Below are 27085 nucleotides of genomic sequence, written 5' to 3'. Positions count from 1 at the left end.
GTGGTAGTATCAGTTAGGACATAGAGGGGTAGTATCAGTCAGGACATAGAGGAGAGACATAGAGGGGTAGTATCAGTTAGGACATAGAGGGGTAGTATCTGTTAGGACATAGAGGGGTAGTATCAGTCAGGACATAGAGGAGAGACATAGAGGGGTAGTATCAGTCAGGACATAGAGGGGTAGTATCAGTCAGGACATAGAGGAGAGACATAGAGGGGTAGTATCTGTTAGGACATAGAGGGGTAGTATCAGTTAGGACATAGAGGGGTAGCATCAGTTAGGACATAGAGGGGTAGTATCAGTTAGGACATAGAGGGGTAGTATCAGTCAGGACATAGAGGGGTATTATCAGTCAGGACGTAGAGGGGTAGTATCAGTCAGGACAGAGAGGGGTAGTATCTGTTAGGACATAGAGGGGTAGTATCAGTCAGGACAGAGAAGGGTATTATCAGTTAGGACATAGAGGGGTAGTATCTGTTAGGACATAGAGGGGTAGTATCTGTTAGGACATAGAGGGGTAGTATCTGTTTACGTGCTGGCACACGTCTTCTGTCAACACAGCCCCTAAGGCAGTAGTAACATCATGTTTGTTCCACGTCATTCATTAGCATTAGCAGCTTACCTCCAAGACACTAAGTCTGATCGTACCATCCTGATCAAAAGCCTGGAACGCCCCTGTAAACAAAAACCCCATTTCATCAATCAATCAATAAAACATGAACATGACCAGACAGAATACTAAGGTGAAGAGCGTGCGTGACTTACTGAACATGGCTTCTAGCCGGACCAGACAGAATACTAAGGTGAAGAGCGTGCGAGACTTACTGAACATGGCTTCTAGCCAGACCAGACAGAATACTAAGGTGAAGAGCGTGCGGGACTTACTGAACATGGCTTCTAGCCGGACCAGACAGAATACTAAGGTGAAGAGCGTGGGTGACTTACTGAACATGGCTTCTAGCCGGACCAGACAGAATACTAAGGTGAAGAGCGTGCGTGACTTACTGAACATGGCTTCTAGCCAGACCAGACAGAATACTAAGGTGAAGAGCGTGCGTGACTTACTGAACATGGCTTCTAGCCGGACCAGACAGAATACTAAGGTGAAGAGCGTGCGGGACTTACTGAACATGGTTTCTAGCCGGACCAGACAGAATACTAAGGTGAAGAGCGTGCGGGACTTACTGAACATGGCTTCTAGCCGGACCAGACAGAATACTAAGATGAAGAGCGTGCGGGACTTACTGAACATGGTTTCTAGCCAGACCAGACAGAATACTAAGGTGAAGAGCGTGCGTGTGACTTACTGAACATGGCTTCTAGCCGGACCAGACAGAATACTAAGATGAAGAGCGTGCGGGACTTACTGAACATGGTTTCTAGCCAGACCAGACAGAATACTAAGGTGAAGAGCGTGGGTGACTTACTGAACATGGCTTCTAGCCGGACCAGACAGAATACTAAGGTGAAGAGCGTGCGGGACTTACTGAACATGGCTTCTAGCCGGACCAGACAGAATACTAAGATGAAGAGCGTGCGGGACTTACTGAACATGGTTTCTAGCCAGACCAGACAGAATACTAAGGTGAAGAGCGTGGGTGACTTACTGAACATGGCTTCTAGCCGGACCAGACAGAATACTAAGATGAAGAGCGTGCGGGACTTACTGAACATGGCTTCTAGCCGGACCAGACAGAATACTAAGATGAAGAGCGTGCGGGACTTACTGAACATGGTTTCTAGCCAGACCAGACAGAATACTAAGGTGAAGGGCGTGCGTGTGACTTACTGAACATGGCTTCTAGCCGGACCAGACAGAATACTAAGGTGAAGAGCGTGGGTGACTTACTGAACATGGCTTCTAGCTGGACCAGACAGAATACTAAGGTGAAGAGCGTGCGTGACTTACTGAACATGGCTTCTAGCCGGACCAGACAGAATACTAAGGTGAAGAGCGTGCGTGACTTACTGAACATGGCTTCTAGCCGGACCAGACAGAATACTAAGGTGAAGAGCGTGCGTGACTTACTGAACATGGCTTCTAGCCGGACCAGACAGAATACTAAGGTGAAGAGCGTGAGTGACTTACTGAACATGGCTTCTAGCCGGACCAGACAGAATACTAAGGTGAAGAGCGTGCGGGACTTACTGAACACGGCTTCTAGCCGGACCAGACAGAATACTAAGATGAAGAGCGTGCGGGACTTACTGAACATGGCTTCGAGCCGGACCAGACAGCTGATGAAGCTGTCAAAGTCGATGTTCATACCCTCATTGGCGTAACGCATGGTGATGATGTCATACAGCTGGTTGTTGAGACGGAAACCTGAACGGGGCACAAGGACACAATAACTGAGTAGTGACACGACTGTAAAATATATTGGACGTAGAGATTAGACTGCGGAGTTATCAGTTGAGCTCAGCTCAATGCTGATTGGCTAATTATTTTTTTTTTATCAAGGGAGGTCAAATGCTTGCTGGCATCAATCAATCAAATTTTACAGAAGCAACATGTCATACTCTTTCATTCCAGACAGCATCTGTTACATGGTCTACACATACTGAGACAGGGGGTAGCTGTTTCCCTGCCCAGACAGCATCAGATACATGGTCTACATATACTGAGACAGAGAGGTGCTGTTTCCCTGCCCAGACAGCATCAGATACATGGTCTACACATACTGAGACAGATGCTGTTTCACTGTCCAGACAGCATCAGATACATGGTCTACACATACTGAGACAGCATCAGATACATGGTCTACACTTACTGAGACAGAGAGGTGCTGTTTCCCTGTCCAGACAGCATCAGATACATGGTCTACACATACTGAGACAGGGGGTAGCTGTTTCCCTGCCCAGACAGCATCAGATACATGGTCTACATATACTGAGACAGAGAGGTGCTGTTTCCCTGCCCAGACAGCATCAGATACATGGTCTACACATACTGAGACAGAGAGGTGCTGTTTCCCTGTCCAGACAGCATCAGCTACATGGTCTACACATACTGAGACAGAGAGATGCTGTTTCACTGTCCAGACAGCATCAGCTACATGGTCTACACATACTGAGACAGCATCAGATACATGGTCTACACACACTGAGACAGATGCTGTTTCACTGTCCAGACAGCATCAGATACATGGTCTACACATACTGAGACAGATGCTGTTTCACTGTCCAGACAGCATCAGATACATGGTCTACACATACTGAGACAGCATCAGATACATGGTCTACACACACTGAGACAGATGCTGTTTCCCTGTCCAGACAGCATCAGATACATGATCTACACTTACTGAGACAGAGAGGTGCTGTTTCCCTGTCCAGACAGCATCAGATACATGGTCTACACATACTGAGACAGAGAGGTGCTGTTTCACTGTCCAGACAGCATCAGATACATGATCTACACTTACTGAGACAGAGAGGTGCTGTTTCCCTGTCCAGACAGCATCAGATACATGGTCTACACATACTGAGACAGAGAGATGCTGTTTCCCTGTCCAGACAGCATCAGATACATGGTCTACACATACTGAGACAGAGAGATGCTGTTTCCCTGTCCAGACAGCATCAGATACATGGTCTACACATACTGAGACAGAGAGATGCTGTTTCCCTCGCTCGGATGATTTCTCTGGTGAGATTCAGCGACTTGCGAAATTGGTTGAACATAAAAATAAAAAAAAACAGAGAGTTAAATGTATTTTATAATGTTCATGTTTTTATTGGTCAAATGTTTGGATACGCCTGGCTTCCCTTCTATAAATACACACCACTGGTTCGGGCATATCAAGTTATGTGAGACCAGTTAGAAGGACGTGCTGCTACTTTTCAGACTACGTTTCTATTCAGGGCGACTGAACTGAGCTAAACAGCATTGTGTCGACTTGGCTGCCTGAGCCATGGATAACATTTTTAAAAGCTCAGCAACAACAGATAATGTTAGCAAAATAGCTAACTAGCTAATGTTAGCATGCTAGCTACCTAAACTGGACAGCTGTCAGTTCTCTATTTGTTGATGTTTGTCCACTCACAACGTTCCATCCCCCTAATCTCGTGAATATGTATGAGTAGCTTATAGGTCATTATAGGGTATTGTGATGTCATTATGGGGTATTGTGATGTCATTATGAGTAGCTTGCGTCATTCTTCGGAGGTGGAAGTGAAACAAGCATTTCCGCTCTAGGGCAGGAATTATGTGGAAATAGGGGCTGCATTGATCTCTGGTGGGTGCCTTTTTTAAATCACTTGTGCTGCTCGCTCTTTAAAGTATGTAGGGCGGAGGTTCTAAGGCTGGTGATGGACTGAGAGATGAGCCAATTAAAACCGGGTGGCCAAGTCCCGTTGTGAGGCGTTGAGAAAACAGACATCTCGACAGAGAAGAGCCGGCTGGTGGTCGAGACTTAACAGTTTTCTTCCTTCTAGAAGTATCTACCGTAACATCACCTAGATGCTCTGGATCCTTTCCAGACCCTTTTATAAAACAGTTCATTAGGAAAGTATTCAGACCCCCTTTTTCCACATTATGTTACGTTACAGCCTTATTCTAAAAATTGCGAAAACAGGTTTTTAGACATTTTTTCAAAGGTATTAAAAAATATATGTATATATATATATATACCTTACTTACATAATAAGTATTCAATCCTTTTGCTAATGACACTTGAAATTGAGCTCAGGTGTATCCTGTCTCCATGGATCATCCTTGAGATGTTTCTACAACTTGATTTACCTGTGGTAAATTCAATTAATTGGACATGATTTGGAAAGGCACACACCTGTCTATATAAGGGTCCCACGTTGACAGTGCATGTCAGAGCAAAAACCAAGCCACGAGGTTGAAGGAATTGTCCTTAGAGCTCCGAGACAGGATTGTGCCAAGCAACAGATCTGGGGAAGGGTACCAACACATGTCTGCAGCATTGAAAGTCCCCAAGAACACAGTGGCCTCCATTATTCTTAAATGGAAGAAATTTGGAACCACCAAGACTCTTCCTAGAGCTGGCTGCCCGGCCAAACTGAGCAATCAGGAGAGAACGGCCTTTGTCAGGGAGGTGACCAAGAACCCGAAGGTCACTCTGACAGAGGTCTAGAGTTCCTCTGTGGAGATGGGAGAACATTCCAGAAGGACAAACATCTCTGCAGTACCCCACCAATCAGGACTTCATGGTAGATTGGCCAGACGGAAGCCACTCCTCAGTAAAAGGCACATGACACGGCTGAAGGAAACCTGGCACCATCCCTACGGTGAAGCATGGTGGTGGCAGCATCATGCACCATCCCTACGGTGAAGCATGGTGCTGGCAGCATCATGTCTGGAGGAAACCTGGCACCATCCCTATGGTGAAGCATGGTGCTGGCAGCATCATGTCTGGAGGACACCTGGCACCATCCCTACGGTGAAGCATGGTGGTGACAGCATCATGCACCATCCCTACGGTGAAGCATGGTGCTGGCAGCATCATGTCTGGAGGAAACCTGGCACCATCCCTACGGTGAAGCATGGTGCTGGCAGCATCATGTCTGGAGGAAACCTGGCACCATCCCTACGGTGAAGCATGGTGCTGGCAGCATCATGCACCATCCCTACGGTGAAGCATGGTGCTGGCAGCATCATGCACCATCCCTACGGTGAAGCATGGTGCTGGCAGCATCATGTCTGGAGGAAACCTGGCACCCTCCCTACGGTGAAGCATGGTGCTGGCAGCATCATGTCTGGAGGAAACCTGGCACCATCCCTACGGTGAAGCATGGTGCTGGCAGCATCATGTCTGGAGGAAACCTGGCACCATCCCTACGGTGAAGCATGGTGCTGGCAGCATCATGCTGTGGGGATCCTAGTCAGGATTGAGGGAAAGATGAACGAAGCAAAGTACAGAGAGATCCTTGATGAAAACCTGCTCCAGAGCGCCCAGGACCTCAGACTGGGGTGAAAGTTCACCTTCCAAATACAGGTGTGCCAAGCTTGTTGCGTCATACCCAAAAAGACTTGAGGTTGTAATCGCTGCCAAAGGTGCTTCAACGATGTACTGAGCAAAGGGTCTGAATACTTATGTATCTTTTATTTTTTATTCTTTTGCGAAAATGTCTAAAAACCTGTTTGCATCGTCATTATAGGGTATTGTGATGTCATTATAGGGTATTGTGATGTCATTATAGGGTATTGTGATGTCATTATAGGGCATTGTGATGTCATTATAGGGTATTGTGATGTCATTATGGGGTATTGTGTGTAGATTGATAAGGGGGGGGGGGGGCGAATCCATTTTAGAATAAGGCTGTAACGTAACAAAGTGTGAAAAATGTGGAGGGGTCTGAATACCTTCGGAATACACTGTATATCTACTGTAGTACTCAATGTTAAGAACTTAACTTCATTGCTGAGAGTGTTCTGAAACGTGAAGGGTATAAATCACCATATGAAGATAAATAAAAATGATATCCTTCCTGGAAAGGAGAGGGCGGCCATTTGCTTTCTATAGGGCTGTGGTGGAAAAAATACCCAACTGTCATTCTTGAGTAAAAGTAAACAGGAAATGACTCAATTAAAAGTGAAAAAAATGTACTACTCGAGTAAAAGTCTAAATGTATTTTGTTTTAAATATTACTTAACTATCAAAAGTACATTTAATTGCTAAAATATACTTAAGTAGTACAAGTGTAAGCATTTGTGTTTAGTGAGTCTGCCAGATCAGAGGCAGTAGGGAGGACCAGGGATGTTCTCTTGATAAGTGTGTGAATTGGATAATTTTCCTGTCCTGGTTAGCATTTTTATTTTTTACATTTCACCTTTATTTGTCCAGGTAGGTCCTCATTTTACAACTGTGACACAAACAACACAGAGTTACACATGGAATAAACAAACATACAGTCACGAATACAATAGAAAAAAGTATATATACAGTGTGTGAAAATTCAAAATGTAACGAGTACTTTTGGGTGTCAGGGAAAATGTATGGAGTAAAAAGTACATTATTTTCTTCACGAATGTAGTGAAGTAAAAGTTGTCAAAAATACAAAATGGTAAAGTACAGATAACCCCCAAAAACTACATAAGTAAAAATACTTTAAAGTACTACTTAAGTACTTTACATCACTGCTTTCCATCTTGTTGTAGATGCCGAAACAGGGATACGATCTGTTCTATTCTATTCTATCTGGTAACTAACCTGCATCGTTGATGGCATTTCTCATCTCGTAGCTGTTGATGATACCAGCCTGGTCCGAGCTGTAGTGTCTAAAGATCCCCTGAGAAACAGAGCATTTATTACATCTACTAATCCGACCCTATTTACAGTGTCATTGGGAGTGGAGATAAACCCTGTATTCTGAAGAAGAAGAAGAAGATGATGATGATGATGATGATGAAGAAGAGCATTCTCACCTGCCACTGTTTGACCTTGTTCCAGAGATGTCTGAACTCCTGCAGGCTGAGTCTGCCCGTCCCGTCCATCTAGACGTTAGCTTTAGTTAAGACCACAGTGATGGACGTCGACATGGAACACTTTACAATCACTTCCTGTCAACAAAGTCACTTACTCTGAATAAGATATTTCAACACTTCCTGGTTGTTACATTAGTAACACCCATGACCTCGGTAACACCCATGACCTCGGTAACACCCATGACCTCGGTAACACCCATGACCTCGGTAACACCCATGACCTCGGTAACACCCATGACCTCGGGCACGTGCTACTGAGAACTACTGCAGTAAAAAAGGTGAATTTGGACCTGATGTTTTTCCACCGTAGGCCCTGTCTGTGATACCAACAGGCTGTGTTCTCTCTAGATAATTCAGACCTCTCATGGGGACCCACAACTGCTGCATGTTCTACATGTGTTCCTGAGATGGCACATCTGATTCACATTGTAAACTAATCCTCAAGGCGTTTTACTAAGTGAATCAGGTGATCTAGTTCAGGACTACAACTCAATTGTGAAAATGTCTGGGGGTCCCGAGGAGAGGTTTGAGAACCACTGCTACAGACAACACAACCTGACCCAGGCGGGTCTCTATCTACGACAACACAACCTGACCTGGGTCTGACAGCACAACCTGACCTGGGTCTGACAACACATCCTGACCCCGGCGAGTCTCTATCTACAGACAACACAACCTGACCCAGGAGGGTCTCTCTCTACAGACAACACAACCTGACCCAGGCGGGTCTCTATCTACAGACAACACAACTTGACCCGGGTGGGTCTCTATCTACAGACAGCACAACCTGACCTGGGTCTGACAACACAACCTGACCCAGGAGGGTCTCTCTCTACAGACAGCACAACCTGACCTGGGTCTGACAACACAACCTGACCCAGGAGGGTCTCTCTCTACAGACAGCACAACCTGACCTGGTTCTGACAACACAACCTGACCCAGGCGGGTCTCTATCTACAGACAGCACAACCTGACCTGGTTCTGACAACACAACCTGACCCGGGAGGGTCTCTATCTACAGACAACACAACCTGACCCAGGCGGGTCTCTCTCTACGGACAGCACAACCTGACCTGTGTCTGACAACACAACCTGACCCGGGTCTGACAACACAACCTGACCTGGGAGGGTCTCTATCTACAGACAGCACAACCTGACCTGGGTCTGACAACACAACCTGACCTGGGAGGGTCTCTATCTATAGACAGCACAACCTGACCTGGGTCTGACAACACAACCTGACCCGGGCGGGTCTCTCTCTACAGACAACACAACCTGACCCAGGCGGGTCTCTGTCTACAGACAACACAACCTGACCCAGGCGGGTCTCTGTCTACAGACAACACAACCTGACCCAGGCGGGTCTCTGTCTACAGACAACACAACCTGACCCAGGCGGGTCTCTGTCTACAGACAACACAACCTGACCCAGGCGGGTCTCTATCTACAGACAACACAACCTGACCCGGGCGGGTCTCTGTCTAAAGACAACACAACCTGACCCAGGAGGGTCTCTCTCTACAGACAACACAACCTGACCCGGGTGAGTCTCTATCTACAGACAACACAACCTGACCTGGGTCTGACAACACAACCTGACCCAGGAGGGTCTCTCTCTACAGACAACACAACCTGACCCAGGAGGGTCTCTATCTACAGACAACACAACCTGACCCAGGCGGGTCTCTATCTACAGACAACACAACCTGACCTGGGTCTGAAAACACAACCTGACCCAGGAGGGTCTCTCTCTACAGACAACACAACCTGACCCAGGAGGGTCTCTATCTACAGACAACACAACCTGACCCAGGAGGGTCTCTATCTACAGACAACACAACCTGACCTGGGTCTGACAACACAACCTGACCCAGGAGGGTCTCTCTCTACAGACAGCACAACCTGACCTGGGTCTGACAACACAATCTGACCCAGGAGGGTCTCTCTCTACAGACAGCACAACCTGACCTGGGTCTGACAACACAACCTGACCCAGGCGGGTCTCTGTCTACAGACAACACAACCTGACCCAGGCGGGTCTCTGTCTACAGACAACACAACCTGACCCAGGCGGGTCTCTGTCTACAGACAACACAACCTGACCCAGGCGGGTCTCTGTCTACAGACAACACAACCTGACCCGGGCGGGTCTCTATCTACAGACAGCACAACCTGACCTGGGTCTGACAACACAACCTGACCCGGGAGGGTCTCTATCTACAGACAACACGACCTGACCCAGGAGGGTCTCTATCTACAGACAACACAACCTGACCTGGGTCTGACAACACAACCTGACCCAGGAGGGTCTCTCCTTACAGACAACACAACCTGACCCAGGCGGGTCTCTGTCTACAGACAACACAACCTGACCCAGGTGGGTCTCTATCTACAGACAACACAACCTGACCCAGGAGGGTCTCTCTCTACAGACAACACAACCTGACCCAGGCGGGTCTCTATCTACAGACAACACAACCTGACCCAGGAGGGTCTCTCTCTACAGACAGCACAACCTGACCTGGGTCTGACAGCACAACCTGACCTGGGTCTGACAACACAACCTGACCCAGGAGGGTCTCTCTCTACAGACAGCACAACCTGACCTGGGTCTGACAGCACAACCTGACCTGGGTCTGACAACACATCCTGACCCGGGCGAGTCTCTATCTACAGACAACACAACCTGACCCGGGAGGGTCTCTCTCTACAGACACCACAACCTGACCCAGGAGGGTCTTTCTCTACAGACACCACAACCTGACCCAGGAGGGTCTCTCTCTACAGACACCACAACCTGACCCGGGAGGGTCTCTCTCTACAGACACCACAACCTGACCCGGGAGGGTCTCTCTCTACAGACACCACAACCTGACCCGGGAGGGTCTCTCTCTACAGACACCACAACCTGACCCAGGAGGGTCTCTCTCTACAGACACCACAACCTGACCCGGGAGGGTCTCTCTCTACAGACACCACAACCTGACCCAGGAGGGTCTCTCTCTACAGACACCACAACCTGACCCGGGAGGGTCTCTCTCTACAGACACCACAACCTGACCCGGGAGGGTCTCTCTCTACAGACACCACAACCTGACCCGGGAGGGTCTCTCTCTACAGACACCACAACCTGACCCGGGAGGGTCTCTCTCTACAGACACCACAGATACAGAGGATACGTCCACGAGTGCAATCATGCTCCTGCAGCACTCCAGGCTAAAACCCTCTGTGTTCAGGTCCTTATCTGTGGAAGAGTGAAATAGAGATACTGTAACTAATCAACCAATCACTAACAAACCCTAACTTAGTTGAATCAGGTGTCAGTGCAGGGCTAATCTACCTCTTTCCCAACTGTATTTAATTAATTTATTTATTTTGCTCCTTTGCACCCCATTATTTTTATTTCTACTTTGCACATTCTTCCATTGCAATACTACCATTCCAGTGTTTTACTTGCTATATTGTATTTACTTTGCCACCATGGCCTTTTTTGCCCTTTACCTCCCTTCTCACCTAATTTGCTCACATCGTATATAGACTTGTTTTTTTACTGTATTATTGACTGTATGTTTGTTTTACTCCATGTGTAACTCTGTGTCGTTGTATGTGTCGAACTGCTTTGCTTTATCTTGGCCAGGTCGCAATTGTAAATGAGAACTTGTTCTCAACTTGCTTACCTGGTTAAATAAAGGTGTTCTCAACTTGCCTACCTGGTTAAATAAAGGTGTTCTCAACTTGCCTACCTGGTTAAATAAAGGTGTTCTCAACTTGCCTACCTGGTTAAATAAAGGTGTTCTCAACTTGCCTACCTGGTTAAATAAAGGTGAAATAAATAAAAAATAAATAAAAATAATCTGTCATTGGCAGACTACGTAAACATAAACGCGGCCTTGTTGAAGCCCTTCTCTAATGATGCAGAAGATGTGAAGGTTTAGGATGTTTCTAAATATGCATGCGAATTGGAGCACACAACGGTCGGGGTACGAGTCCAAATCAAAGTATGCGAAACGGAGCACACAACGGTCGGGGTACGAGTCCAAATCAAAGTATGCGAAACGGAGCACGGAGGGCCCTTCTCAGATGCGTACTTGGTTTGCATACATCGACGCAATCTTCGACTGAAATATTCCCAGGATTGTTGACATAATGTAATGCAACCACATGAAAAAAAAAAATCCTGAAAAAAATAAATGCCGACTGGTTTTGAGCTGAAGCGAAAGAAAGTGAACTCTGACTTCAGAATGAAAAGTTGTCCATTCACATCTCATAAATTGCCTGACAAGAATAGTTTATCTTTAATACGTTAATAAATAAATACTGTGTTCATTTGGACATGTTTATCTGCCTACAATACCAACTGTAGTGTCGTAGATCGCTGGCTAACTGACGAAGAATTGATAGCTAGCTAGCTACCCACAAAAAAATCTTAAGCTAATTTTGGCCATCTACCTTGCATAATAACATTAGTTTTTAGTTTTGGGTCGTTTTTTTACATGTAAAACTAGCTGGATTAATACGATTCACATATACTTTGCTGATAATTATGAAGTAAAACTTTAAGATTTAGTTATATCTTGTTTTGTCTGTTTTGGTCAACGGTAACGTTAATGCGTTAACATTAGCACAGAGTGCTTCTCAAATGTGACATTTTATCCGTTTTCCACACTGTCGTCCTCACAAGAATGCACTCGGGAGAACCTCCCCGGAGAACGTACTCAAGAGAACCTCCTCGGAGAACGTACTCAAGAGAACCTCAGAGAGCGTACTCAAGAGAACCTCCTCGGAGAACGTACTCAAGAGAATATCCTCGGAGAACGTACTCAAGAGAACCTCCTCGGAGAACGTACTCAAGAGAACCTCCTCGGAGAACGTACTCAGGAGAACCTCCTCAAGAGAATGTACTCAAGAGAACCTCCTCAAGAGAACGAATTCCGAGCATAAGCGTGTGGAGTACGGTTGTATGCATATTGAGAAACACTTAGTCTTACGTTTGGAGACAACCCTGTTGAGGACATTCTTCAGCTCGTTGGCGGTAACTTCCATTTCCTGTGAGAGAGGAGAAAGCGGGAGAAGGACACATGGACTCACCTGAGTGTGTATCTGGACACTTCTAACATTTTAAACATGAACATTGTTAATGTTTCAATGCCAGTAGTTGTTTGTGTTTATCTTTGATTGTCTGAAAGCCTCCTCATCTGATACATAGAACCTCATCAAATTTATTTGTTAACCAGATCTGAGTTCAAATAGTTTAAATCATTTGATTGAGCCATTCATTTCACCAGGCAAGCTCAGTCAAATGTTGAACCCAGGTCTGATGACAACTGGACAGGTATACAGGAGGCCTGACAACAACAGGACAGGTATACAGGAGGTCTGACAACAACAGGACAGGTATACAGGAGGTTTGACAACAACAGGACAGGTATACAGGAGGCCTGATAACAGTAACAGGACAGGTATACAGGAGGCCTGACAACAACAGGACAGGTATACAGGAGGCCTGACAACAACAGGACAGGTGTACAGGAGGCCTGACAACAACAGGACGGGTATACAGGAGGCCTGACAACAACAGGACGGGTATACAGGAGGCCTGACAACAACAGGACAGATATACAGGAGGCCTGACAACAACAGGACAGATATACAGGAGGCCTGACAACAACAGGACAGGTATACAGTAACATGACAGATATACAGTAACATGACAGATATACAGTAACATGACAGATATACAGTAACATGACAGATATACAGCAGGTCTGATAACAACAGTAACATGACAGATATACAGGAGGTGTAATACAGTAACATGACAGATATACAGCAACATGACAGATATACAGCAACATGACAGATATACAGTAACATGACAGATATACAGGAGGTGTAATACAGTAACATGACAGATATACAGGAGGTGTAATACAGTAACATGACAGATATACAGCAACATGACAGATATACAGTAACATGACAGATATACAGGAGGTGTAATACAGTAACATGACAGATATACAGGAGGTGTAATACAGTAACATGACAGATATACAGCAGTTGTAATACAGTAACATGACAGATATACAGTAACATGACAGATATACAGGAGGTGTAATACAGTAACATGACAGATATACAGCATCATGACAGATATACAGCAACATGACAGATATACAGTAACATGACAGATATACAGGAGGTGTATTACAGTAACATGACAGATATACAGGAGGTGTAATACAGTAACATGACAGATATAGAGGAGGTGTATTACAGTAACATGACAGATATACAGTAACATGACAGATATACAGTAACATGACAGATATACAGGAGGTGTAATACAGTAACATGATAGATATACAGGAGGTGTAATACAGTAACATGACAGATATACAGTAACATGACAGATATACAGCAACATGACAGATATACAGCAACATGACAGATATACAGGAGGTGTAATACAGTAACATGACATATATCGAGGAGGTGTAATACAGTAACATGACAGATATACAGCAACATGACAGATATACAGGAGGTGTAATACAGTAACATGACAGATATACAGCAACATGACAGATATACAGCAGGTGTAATACAGTAACATGACAGATATACAGTAACATGACAGATATACAGCAACATGACAGATATACAGCAACATGACAGATATACAGGAGGTGTAATACAGTAACATGACAGATATACAGCAACATGACAGATATACAGCAACATGACAGATATACAGGAGGTGTAATACAGTAACATGACAGATATACAGTAACATGACAGATATACAGCAACATGACAGATATACAGCAACATGACAGATATACAGGAGGTGTAATACAGTAACATGACAGATATACAGTAACATGACAGATATACAGGAGGTGTAATACAGTAACATGACAGATATACAGCAACATGACAGATATACAGCAGGTGTAATACAGTAACATGACAGATATACAGTAACATGACAGATATACAGCAACATGACAGATATACAGTAACATGACAGATATACAATAACATGACAGATATACAGGAGGTGTAATACAGTAACATGACAGATATACAGGAGGTGTAATACAGTAACATGACAGATATACAGGAGGTGTAATATAGTAACATGACAGATATACAGTAACATGACAGATATACAGGAGGTGTAATACAGTAACATGACAGATATACAGTAACATGACATATACAGCAACATTTACAGATATACAGCAACATGACAGATATACAGGAGGTGTTATCCATGACAGATATACAGTAACATGACAGATATACAGGAGGTGTAACATGACAGATATACAGGAACATGACAGATATACAGCAGATGTATACAGCAACATGACAGATATACAGTAACATGACAGATATACAGGAGGTGTAATACAGTAACATGACAGATATACAGCAACATGACAGATATAGACAGGTGTGTAAACATGACAGATATACAGAGGTAGATAATACAGTAACATGACAGATATACAGGAGGTGTAATACAGTAACATGACAGATATACAGTAACATGACAGATATACAGGAGGTGTAATACAGTAACATGACAGATATACAGTAACATGACAGATATACAGGAGGTGTAATACAGTAACATGACAGATATACAGTAACATGACAGATATATACAGGAGGTGTAACAGATGATGACAGATATACAGCAACATGACAGATAACATGACAGATATACAGGAGGTGTATTACAGTAACATGACAGATATACAGGAGGTGTAATACAGTAACATGACAGATATAGAGGAGGTGTATTACAGTAACATGACATATATACAGGAGGTGTAATACAGTAACATGACAGATATACAGTAACATGACAGATATACAGTAACATGACAGATATACAGTAACATGACAGATATACAGGAGGTGTAATACAGTAACATGACAGATATACAGTAACATGACAGATATACAGCAACATGACAGATATACAGCAACATGACAGATATACAGGAGGTGTAATACAGTAACATGACAGATATACAGTAACATGACAGATATACAGCAACATGACAGATATACAGTAACATGACAGATATACAGGAGGTGTAATACAGTAACATGACAGATATACAGCATCATGACAGATATACAGCAACATGACAGATATACAGTAACATGACAGATATACAGGAGGTGTATTACAGTAACATGACAGATATACAGGAGGTGTAATACAGTAACATGACAGATATAGAGGAGGTGTATTACAGTAACATGACATATATACAGGAGGTGTAATACAGTAACATGACAGATATACAGTATCATGACAGATATACAGTAACATGACAGATATACAGTAACATGACAGATATACAGGAGGTGTAATACAGTAACATGACAGATATACAGTAACAATACAGCAACATGACAGATATACAGCAGACAGATGTGTAATACAGTAACATGACAGATATACAGTAACATGACAGATATACAGCAACATGACAGATATACAGTAACATGACAGATATACAGGAGGTGTAATACAGTAACATGACAGATATACAGTAACATGACAGATATACAGCAACATGACAGATATACAGAGATATACAGTAACATGACAGATATACAGGAGGTATACAGTAACATGACAGATATACAGGAGGTGTAATACAGTAACATGACAGATATACAGGAGACAGTGTATTACAGTAACATGACAGATATACAGGAGGTGTAATACAGTAACATGACAGATATACAGACAGATATACAGTAACATGACAGATATACAGTAACATGACAGATATACAGGAGGTGTAATACAGTAACATGACAGATATACAGGATGACAGATATACAGTAAATACAGTAACATGACAGATATACAGTAACATGACAGATATACAGGGTGTAGCAGTAACATGACAGATATACAGTAACATGACAGATATACAGGAGGTGTAATACAGTAACATGACAGATATACAGTAACATGACAGATATATACAGGAACATGACAGATATACAGTAACATGACAGATATACAGTAACATGACAGATATGACAGATAATACAGTAACATGACAGATATACAGGAGGTGTAACATGAACAGATATATACAGGAGGTGTAATACAGTAACATGACAGATATACAGTAACATGACAGATATACAGTAACATGACAGAGGAGGTGTATAACATGACAGATATACAGGAGGTGTAATACAGGAACATGACAGATATAAGGAGGTCATATACAGTAACATGACAGATATACAGGAGGTGTAATACAGTAACATGACAGATATACAGTAACATGACAGATATACAGGAGGTGTACATGACAGATATACATGACAGATATACAGTAACATGACAGATATACAGGAGGTAATACAGTAATACAGATATAAGTAACATGACAGATATACAGGAGGTGTAATACAGTAACATGACAGATATACAGGAGGTGTAATACAGTAACATGACAGATATACAGACAGATATACAGGAGGTGTGATACAGTAACATGACAGATATACAGTAACATGACAGATATACAGGAGGTGTAATACAGTAACATGACAGATATACAGGAGGTGTAATACAGTAACATGACAGATATACAGGAGGTGTAATACAGTAATACAGATATACAGTAACATGACAGATATACAGGAGGTGTGATACAGTAACATACAGTAACATGACAGATAACATGACAGATATACAGGAGGTGTAATACAGTAACATGACAGATATACAGTAACATAACATGACAGATATAACATGACAGGTGTAATACAGTAACATGACAGATATACAGTAACATGACAGATATACAGTAACATGACAGATATACAGTAACATGACAGATATACAGGAGGTGTAATACAGTAACATGACAGATATACAGCAACATGACAGATATACAGCAGGTGTAATACAGTAACATGACAGATATACAGTAACATATACAGACAGATATAACATGACAGGAGGTGTAATACAGTAACATACAGTAACATGACAGATATACAGTAACATGACAGATATACATGAGATATACAGTAACATGACAGATATACAGGAGGTGTAATACAGTAACATGACAGATATACAGGAGGTGTAATACAGTAACATGACAGATATACAGGAGGTATAACAGATATACAGAGGTGATAATACAGTAACATGACAGATATACAGCAACATGACAGATATACAGGAGGTGTGATACAGTAACATGACAGATATACAGTAACATGACAGATATACAGTAACATGACAGATATACAGTAACATGACAGATATACAGGAGGTGTAATACAGTAACATGACAGATATACAGGAGGTGTAATACAACATGACAGATATACAGCAGACAGTGTAATGTGACAGTGACAGATATACAGTAACATGACAGATATACAGCAACATGACAGATATACAGCAACATGACAGATATACAGGAGGTGTAATACAGTAACATGACAGATATACAGTAACATGACAGATATAAAGCAACATGACAGATATACAGTAACATGACAGATATACAATAACATGACAGATATACAGGAGGTGTAATACAGTAACATGACAGATATACAGGAGGTGTAATACAGTAACATGACAGATATACAGGAGGTGTAATACAGTAACATGACAGATATACAGTAACATGACAGATATACAGTAACATGACAGATATACAGGAGGTGTAATACAGTAACATGACAGATATACAGGAGGTCTAATACAGTAACATGACAGATATACAGGAGGTGTAATACAGTAACATGACAGATATACAGCAACATGACAGATATACAGGAGGTGTGATACAGTAACATGACAGATATACAGTAACATGACAGATATACAGGAGGTGTAATACAGTTACAAGACAGATATACAGTAACATGACAGATATACAGGAGGTGTAACACAGTAACATGACAGATATACAGGAGGTGTGATACAGTAACATGACAGATATACAGTAACATGACAGATATACAGGAGGTGTGATACAGGAACATGACAGATATACAGTAACATGACAGATATACATGAGGTGTAATACAGGAACATGACAGATATACAGGAGGTCTAATACAGTAACATGACAGATATACAGGAGGTGTAATACAGTAACATGACAGATATACAGTAACATGACAGATATAAAGCAACATGACAGATATACAGTAACATGACAGATATACAGGTGACAGATATACAGTAACATGACAGATATACAGTAACATGACAGATATACAGGAGGTGTAATACAGTTACAAGACAGATATACAGTAACATGACAGATATACAGGAGGTGTAACACAGTAACATGACAGATATACAGGAGGTGTGATACAGTAACATGACAGATATACAGCAACATGACAGATATACAGTAACATGACAGATATACAGCAACATGACAGATATACAGCAACATGACAGATATACAGGAGGTGTAATACAGTAACATGACAGATATACAGGAGGTGTAATACAGTAACATGACAGATATACAGGAGGTGTGATACAGTAACATGACAGATATACAGCAACATGACAGATATACAGTAACATGACAGATATACAGTAACATGACAGATATACAGCAACATGACAGATATACAGGAGGTGTAATACAGTAACATGACAGATATACAGGAGGTGTGATACAGTAACATGACAGATATACAGGAGGTGTAATACAGTAACATGACAGATATACAGTAACATGACAGATATACAGGAGGTGTAATACAGTAACATGACAGATATACAGTAACATGACAGATATACAGGAGGTGTGATACAGTAACATGACAGATATACAGCAACATGACAGATATACAGTAACATGACAGATATACAGGAGGTGTAATACAGTAACATGACAGATATACAGCAACATGACAGATATACAGGAGGTGTGATACAGTAACATGACAGATATACAGGAGGGGTAATACAGTAACATGACAGATATACAGCAACATGACAGATATACAGTAACATGACAGATATACAGGAGGTGTAATACAGTAACATGACAGATATAGAGGAGGTGTAATACAGTAACATGACAGATATACAGCAGGTCTGATAACAGTAACATGACAGATATACAGCAGGTGTGATACAGCAACATGACAGATATACAGTAACATGACAGATATACAGGACGTGTAATACAGTAACATGACAGATATACAGTAACATGACAGATATACAGTAACATGACAGATATACAGCAGGTGTAATACAGTAACATGACAGATATACAGGAGGTGTGATACAGTAACATGACAGATATACAGGAGGTGTAATACAGTAACATGACAGATATACAGTAACATGACAGTTATACAGGAGGTGTAATACAGTAACATGACAGATATACAGTAACATGACAGATATACAGTAACATGACAGATATACAGGAGGTGTAATACAGTAACATGACAGATATACAGCAACATGACAGATATACAGTAACATGACAGATATACAGGAGGTGTAATACAGTAACATGACAGATATACAGGAGGTGTAATACAGTAACATGACAGATATACAGCAACATGACAGATATACAGTAACATGACAGATATACAGGAGGTGTAATACAGTAACATGACAGATATACAGGAGGTGTAATACAGTAACATGACAGATATACAGTAACATGACAGATATACAGGAGGTGTAATACAGTAACATGAGTAACATGACAGATATACAGTAACATGACAGATATACAGTAACATGACAGATATACAGGAGGTGTAATACAGTAACATGACAGATATACAGCAACATGACAGATATACAGTAACATGACAGATATACAGGAGGTGTAATACAGTAACATGACAGATATACAGGAGGTGTAATACAGTAACATGACAGATATACAGCAACATGACAGATATACAGTAACATGACAGATATACAGGAGGTGTAATACAGTAACATGACAGATATACAGGAGGTGTAATACAGTAACATGACAGATATACAGTAACATGACAGTTATACAGGAGGTGTAATACAGTAACATGACAGATATACAGTAACATGACAGATATACAGTAACATGACAGATATACAGGAGGTGTAATACAGTAACATGACAGATATACAGGAGGTGTGATACAGTAACATGACAGATATACAGTAACATGACAGTTATACAGGAGGTGTAATACAGTAACATGACAGATATACAGTAACATGACAGATATACAGTAACATGACAGATATACAGGAGGTGTAATACAGTAACATGACAGATATACAGCAACATGACAGATATACAGTAACATGACAGATATACGGGAGGTGTAATACAGTAACATGACAGATATACAGGAGGTGTAATACAGTAACATGACAGATATACAGCAACATGACAGATATACAGTAACATGACAGATATACAGGAGGGGTAATACAGTAACATGACAGATATACAGCAACATGACAGATATACAGTAACATGACAGATATACAGGAGGTGTAATACAGTAACATGACAGATATACAGGAGGTGTAATACAGTAACATGACAGATATACAGCAACATGACAGATATACAGTAACATGACAGATATACAGGAGGTGTGATACAGTAACATGACAGATATACAGTAACATGACAGATATACAGCAGGTCTGATAACAACAGTAACATGACAGATATACAGTAACATGACAGATATACAGGAGGTGTAATACAGTAACATGACAGATATAGAGGAGGTGTAATACAGTAACATGACAGATATACAGCAGGTCTGATAACAGTAACATGACAGATATACAGCAGGTGTGATACAGCAACATGACAGATATACAGTAACATGACAGATATACAGGAGGTGTAATACAGTAACATGACAGATATACAGTAACATGACAGATATACAGTAACATGACAGATATACAGCAGGTGTAATACAGTAACATGACAGATATACAGGAGGTGTGATACAGTAACATGACAGATATACAGTAACATGACAGTTATACAGGAGGTGTAATACAGTAACATGACAGATATACAGTAACATGACAGATATACAGTAACATGACAGATATACAGGAGGTGTAATACAGTAACATGACAGATATACAGGAGGTGTAATACAGTAACATGACAGATATACAGCAACATGACAGATATACAGTAACATGACAGATATACAGGAGGTGTAATACAGTAACATGACAGATATACAGGAGGTGTAATACAGTAACATGACAGATATACAGCAACATGACAGATATACAGTAACATGACAGATATACAGGAGGTGTAATACAGTAACATGACAGATATACAGCAACATGACAGATATACAGTAACATGACAGATATACAGGAGGTGTAATACAGTAACATGACAGATATACAGGAGGTGTAATACAGTAACATGACAGATATACAGCAACATGACAGATATACAGTAACATGACAGATATACAGGAGGTGTGATACAGTAACATGACAGATATACAGTAACATGACAGATATACAGCAGGTCTGATAACAACAGTAACATGACAGATATACAGTAACATGACAGATATACAGCAGGTCTGATAACAACAGTAACATGACAGATATACAGTAACATGACAAATATACAGGAGGTGTAATACAGTAACATGATAGATATACAGGAGGTGTAATACAGTAACATGACAGATATACAGGAGGTGTAATACAGTAACATGACAGATATACAGTAACATGACAGATATACAGGAGGTGTAATACAGTAACATGACAGATATACAGTAACATGACAGATATACAGCAGGTGTAATACAGTAACATGACAGATATACAGGAGGTGTAATACAGTAACATGACAGATATACAGTAACATGACAGATATACAGCAACGTGACAGATATACAGTAACATGACAGATATACAGGAGGTGTAATACAGTAACATGACAGATATACAGGAGGTGTAATACAGTAACATGACAGATATACAGTAACATGACAGATATACAGCAACGTGACAGATATACAGTAACATGACAGATATACAGGAGGTGTAATACAGTAACATGACAGATATAGAGGAGGTGTAATACAGTAACATGACAGATATACAGGAGGTGTAATACAGTAACATGACACATATACAGTAACATGACAGATATACAGCAACATGACAGATATACAGGAGGTGTAATACAGTAACATGACAGATATACAGGAGGTGTAATACAGTAACATGACAGATATACAGTAACATGACAGATATACAGCAACATGACAGATATACAGGAGGTGTAATACAGTAACATGACAGATATAGAGGAGGTGTAATACAGTATTATAACCCAGGCAGGATTCAATCTGATCGAGGGGTTTTAGACCATGCAGCTCTTAAAGGGAATGTTCCCGTGTTGTGAAGAGAGATAGAGAAACCGCTGCATATGTCGGCTCAATCTAAAAATTACCTTTAAATGTCAAGCGCGCTATAACACGGATCTGACGCAGATCGGATTGAATCCCGGCACTAAATTGGGAGCACATTGGTTGACCACCCACCCCAGCACTATACTCACACTCCCCCAAGCGTTCACTGGCCTCCCTGGTCTCACTGGACTCTCTCCCTGGCCTCCCTGGCATCTCTCATTGGCCTCACTGGCCTCTCTCCCTGACCTCACTGGCCTCTCTCCCTGGCCTCTCTCACTGGCCTCTCTCACTGGCCTCTCTCACTGGCCTCACTGGCCTCACTGGTCTCCCTGGCCTCTCTCCCTGGCCTCCCTGACCTCACTGGCCTCTCTCACTGGCCTCTCTCACTGGCCTCTCTCACTGGCCTCTCTCACAGGACTCACTGGTCTCCCTGGCCTCACTGGTTTCACTTGGCTCACTGGCCTCTCTCCCTGGCCTCTCTCCCTGGCCTCACTGGACTCACTGGTCTCCCTGGCCTCCCTGGCCTCTCTCCCTGGCCTTACTGGACTCACTGGTGTCACTGGTCTCCCTGGTCTCCCTGGTCTCCCTGACCTCCCTGGCCTCTCTGGTCTCCCTGGCCTCCCTGACCTCCCTGTACTCACCGTACTCACATCCGCGGCTATCTGCTGAAAGAGGCTCCGGAAATGCTGGTCATCCTCACTCTCCTCCCCCGCATTGGCTGGGGCCGGCTGAGAAGGAGAAGACGACACAGAGGAGAGAGAGAGAGGGAGATGGGGAGGGGGAGAAAGAGGTAATGGGGGAGGGGGAGAAAGAGGTAATGGGAGAGGGAGAGGGGGAGAAAGAGACAGAGATGGGGAGGGGGAGAGGGGGAGAAAGAGACAGAGATGGGGAGGGGGAGAGGGGGAGAAAGAGGTAATGGGAGAGGGGAGGGGGAGAAAGAGGTAATGGGAGAGGGGAGGGGGAGAAAGAGGTAATGGGAGAGGGGGAGGGGGAGAAAGAGGTAATGGGAGAGGGGGAAGGGGGAGAAAGAGATACAGAGGGAGGGGGAGAAAGAGGTAATGGGAGGGGGAGAGGGGGAGACGGGGAGAAAGAGATAATGAGAGGGGGAGAGGGGGGAGACGGGGAGAACGAGGTAATGAGAGGGGGAGGGAGGGGGAGAAAGAGACAGAGATGGAGAGGGGGAGAAAGAGAGAGATGGAGAGAGGGGGAGAAAGAGACAGAGATATGGGAGGGGGAGAAAGAGATATGGGAGGGGGAGAAAGAGATATGGGGAGGGGGGAGAGAGGGGAGGGGGAGAGAAAGAGTGTCTGAGAGGCAAATACGATCAGCCAATATCACTTCTGAATACTGATGTAAAAACGTTAACACAAAAAAATAAATACTGTCCTTTTCATTTAATAATATAGGCCTGTTTCAGGGCTGACGTAAACATCCAAGCTACCATCTTATTATCATCTCTCACTGATGGTGAGCCAATAGAGACGGGACAAGACTGACCGAAACAGGAAGTTGGACTGATGGTGAGCCAATAGAGACGGGACAAGACTGACCGAAACAGGAAGTTGGACTGATGGTGAGCCAATAGAGACGGGACAAGACTGACCGAAACAGGAAGTTGGACTGATGGTGAGCCAATAGAGACGGGACAAGACTGACCGAAACAGGAAGTTGGACTGATGGTGAGCCAATAGAGACGGGACAAGACTGACCGAAACAGGAAGTTGGACTGAGACAGATGAATACATGACGTTGACAGAATAAAGAAACCGAGAGAACTTTACTCACCACTGTGTGATCCGCCTCGATCCTGTTCTCTATCTCCCTGAGTAGAAACCAACAAACCGCAGTCACCATTGTGACACTAGCAGGACTTTAAACATCTCATTGGACCATAAAGCCTCACACATTTCCTGGCAAAGAGCCAACAACATCCCGACTAAACATTTTCATCACAAGTTGTCTATGGGTAATTCCTACGTGTCTATATATCTCTGAATATTGTTCCTAACTGTACTATACAACATCAATAATATGCAGCTATAATGCTCTCGGTACATTCTAAAGGATTATGGTTCCATACCCAATAGCATTGAGTTGAATGACAATATTGTACAACACACTCTTACCGCCTTGCACCGAGCTGTGAACAAAATGTTAGTCACATTTACCACGTGTTATATATATATATATTATTTGATCAGTGTTTTGTTATTTTTTCTCTTCTTCTTGAGAACTTATTTTCTTTTAATAAACTTATAATATAGGTCTTATTGACCATATTCTTCTTAAGGCCAATATTTAAGACCAAGGACTCTTATGGGCAATTTTCTGCCTTGTCTCAGCCTCTTAGGTTCAGTCCATGTTTGTTGGTCATGTCTACTCTGTAGAAGCGTTGGGTCCAGACCTGGTCTACTCTGTAGGAGCGTTGGGTCCGGACCTGGTCTACTCTGTAGGAGCGTTGGGTCCAGACCTGGTCTACTCTATAGGAGCGTTGGGTTCAGACCTGGTCTACACTGTAGGAGCGTTGGGTCCAGACCTGGTCTACTCTGTAGGAGCGTTGGGTCCAGACCTGGTCTACTCTGTAGGAGCGTTGGGTCCGGACCTGGTCTACTCTGTGGGAGCATTGGGGCCAGACCTGGTCTACTCTGTAGGAGACGTTGTGTCCAGACCTGGTCTACTCTGTAGGAGATGTTGGGTCCAGACCTGGTCTATTCTGTAGGAGCGTTGGGTCCAGACCTGGTCTACTCTATAGGAGCGTTGGGTCCAGACCTGGTCTACTCTATAGGAGCATTGGGTTCAGACCTGGTCTACACTGTAGGAGCGTTGGGTCCAGACCTGTCTACTCTATAGGAGCGTTGGGTCCAGACCTGGTCTACTCTGTAGGAGCGTTGGGGCCAGACCTGGTCTACTCCGTAATAGCGTTGGGTCCAGACCTGTTCTACTCTGTAGGAGTGTTGGGTCCAGACCTGGTCTACTCTGTAGGAGATGTTGGGGCCAGACCTAGTCTACTCTGTAGGAGCGTTGGGTCCAGACCTGGTCTACTCTATAGGAGCGTTGGTTCCAGACCTGGTCTACTCTGTTGGAGCGTTGGGTCCAGACCTGGTCTACTCTATAGGAGCGTTGGGTCCAGACCTGGTCTACTCTGTAGGAGTGTTGGGTCCAGACCTGGTCTACTCTGTAGGAGTGTTGGGTCCAGACCTGGTCTACTCTGTAGGAGATGTTGGGGCCAGACCTGGTCTATTCTGTAGGAGCGTTGGGTCCAGACCTGGTCTACTCTATAGGAGCATTGGGTTCAGACCTGGTCTACACTGTAGGAGCGTTGGGTCCAGACCTGTCTACTCTGTTGGAGCGTTGGGTCCAGACCTGGTCTACTCTATAGGTGCGTTGGGGCCAGACCTGTCTACTCTGTAGGAGCGTTGGGGCCAGACCTGGTCTACTCTGTAGGAGCGTTGGTTCCAGACCTGGTCTACTCCGTAATAGCGTTGGGTCCAGACCTGGTCTACTCTGTAGGAGTGTTGGGTCCAGACCTGGTCTACTCTGTAGGAGATGTTGGGGCCAGACCTGTCTACTCTGTTGGAGCGTTGGGTCCAGACCTGGTCTACTCTATAGGAGTGTTGGGTCCAGACCTGGTCTACTCTGTAGGAGATGTTGGGGCCAGACCTGGTCTATTCTGTAGGATTGTTGGGTCCAGACCTGGTCTACTCTATAGGAGCGTTGGGTCCAGACCTGTCTACTCTATAGGAGCGTTGGGTCCAGACCTGGTCTACTCTGTAGGAGCATTGGGGCCAGACCTGTCTACTCTGTTGGAGCGTTGGGTCCAGACCTGGTCTACTCTATAGGAGCATTGGGTCCAGACCTGGTCTACTCTGTAGGAGTGTTGGGTCCAGACCTGGTCTACTCTGTAGGAGATGTTGGGGCCAGACCTGGTCTATTCTGTAGGAGCGTTGGGTCCAGACCTGGTCTACTCTATAGGAGCATTGGGTTCAGACCTGGTCTACACTGTAGGAGCGTTGGGTCCAGACCTGTCTACTCTGTTGGAGCGTTGGGTCCAGACCTGGTCTACTCTATAGGAGCGTTGGGGCCAGACCTGTCTACTCTGTAGGAGCGTTGGGGCCAGACCTGGTCTACTCTGTAGGAGCGTTG

General features: G+C 43.4%; 1 protein-coding gene across 1 annotated transcript in view; it reads right to left on the bottom strand.

Moving 5' to 3' along the window:
• capn3a (calpain 3a, (p94)) overlaps positions 1 to 27085 on the bottom strand; it is a 79590-nt gene that overhangs the window by 9798 nt on the left and 42707 nt on the right. Inside the window, exons 13-20 of the mRNA XM_065025939.1 lie at positions 24728 to 24764; positions 23593 to 23670; positions 12445 to 12502; positions 10636 to 10700; positions 7397 to 7465; positions 7182 to 7260; positions 2210 to 2326; positions 623 to 675 (exon numbers count right to left, since the gene is read on the bottom strand). Of these exons, the coding sequence (XP_064882011.1) occupies positions 623 to 675; positions 2210 to 2326; positions 7182 to 7260; positions 7397 to 7465; positions 10636 to 10700; positions 12445 to 12502; positions 23593 to 23670; positions 24728 to 24764 (556 nt within the window). The remainder of the gene's footprint in view (positions 1 to 622; positions 676 to 2209; positions 2327 to 7181; positions 7261 to 7396; positions 7466 to 10635; positions 10701 to 12444; positions 12503 to 23592; positions 23671 to 24727; positions 24765 to 27085) is intronic.

Source organism: Oncorhynchus nerka, linkage group LG12 (assembly GCF_034236695.1).
Source record: "Oncorhynchus nerka isolate Pitt River linkage group LG12, Oner_Uvic_2.0, whole genome shotgun sequence".
In the NCBI taxonomy this organism is placed as follows: Eukaryota; Metazoa; Chordata; class Actinopteri; order Salmoniformes; family Salmonidae; genus Oncorhynchus; species Oncorhynchus nerka.
Note: the sequence above shows the minus strand (reverse complement) of the source record. Positions and strands in the feature narration are given on the sequence as shown.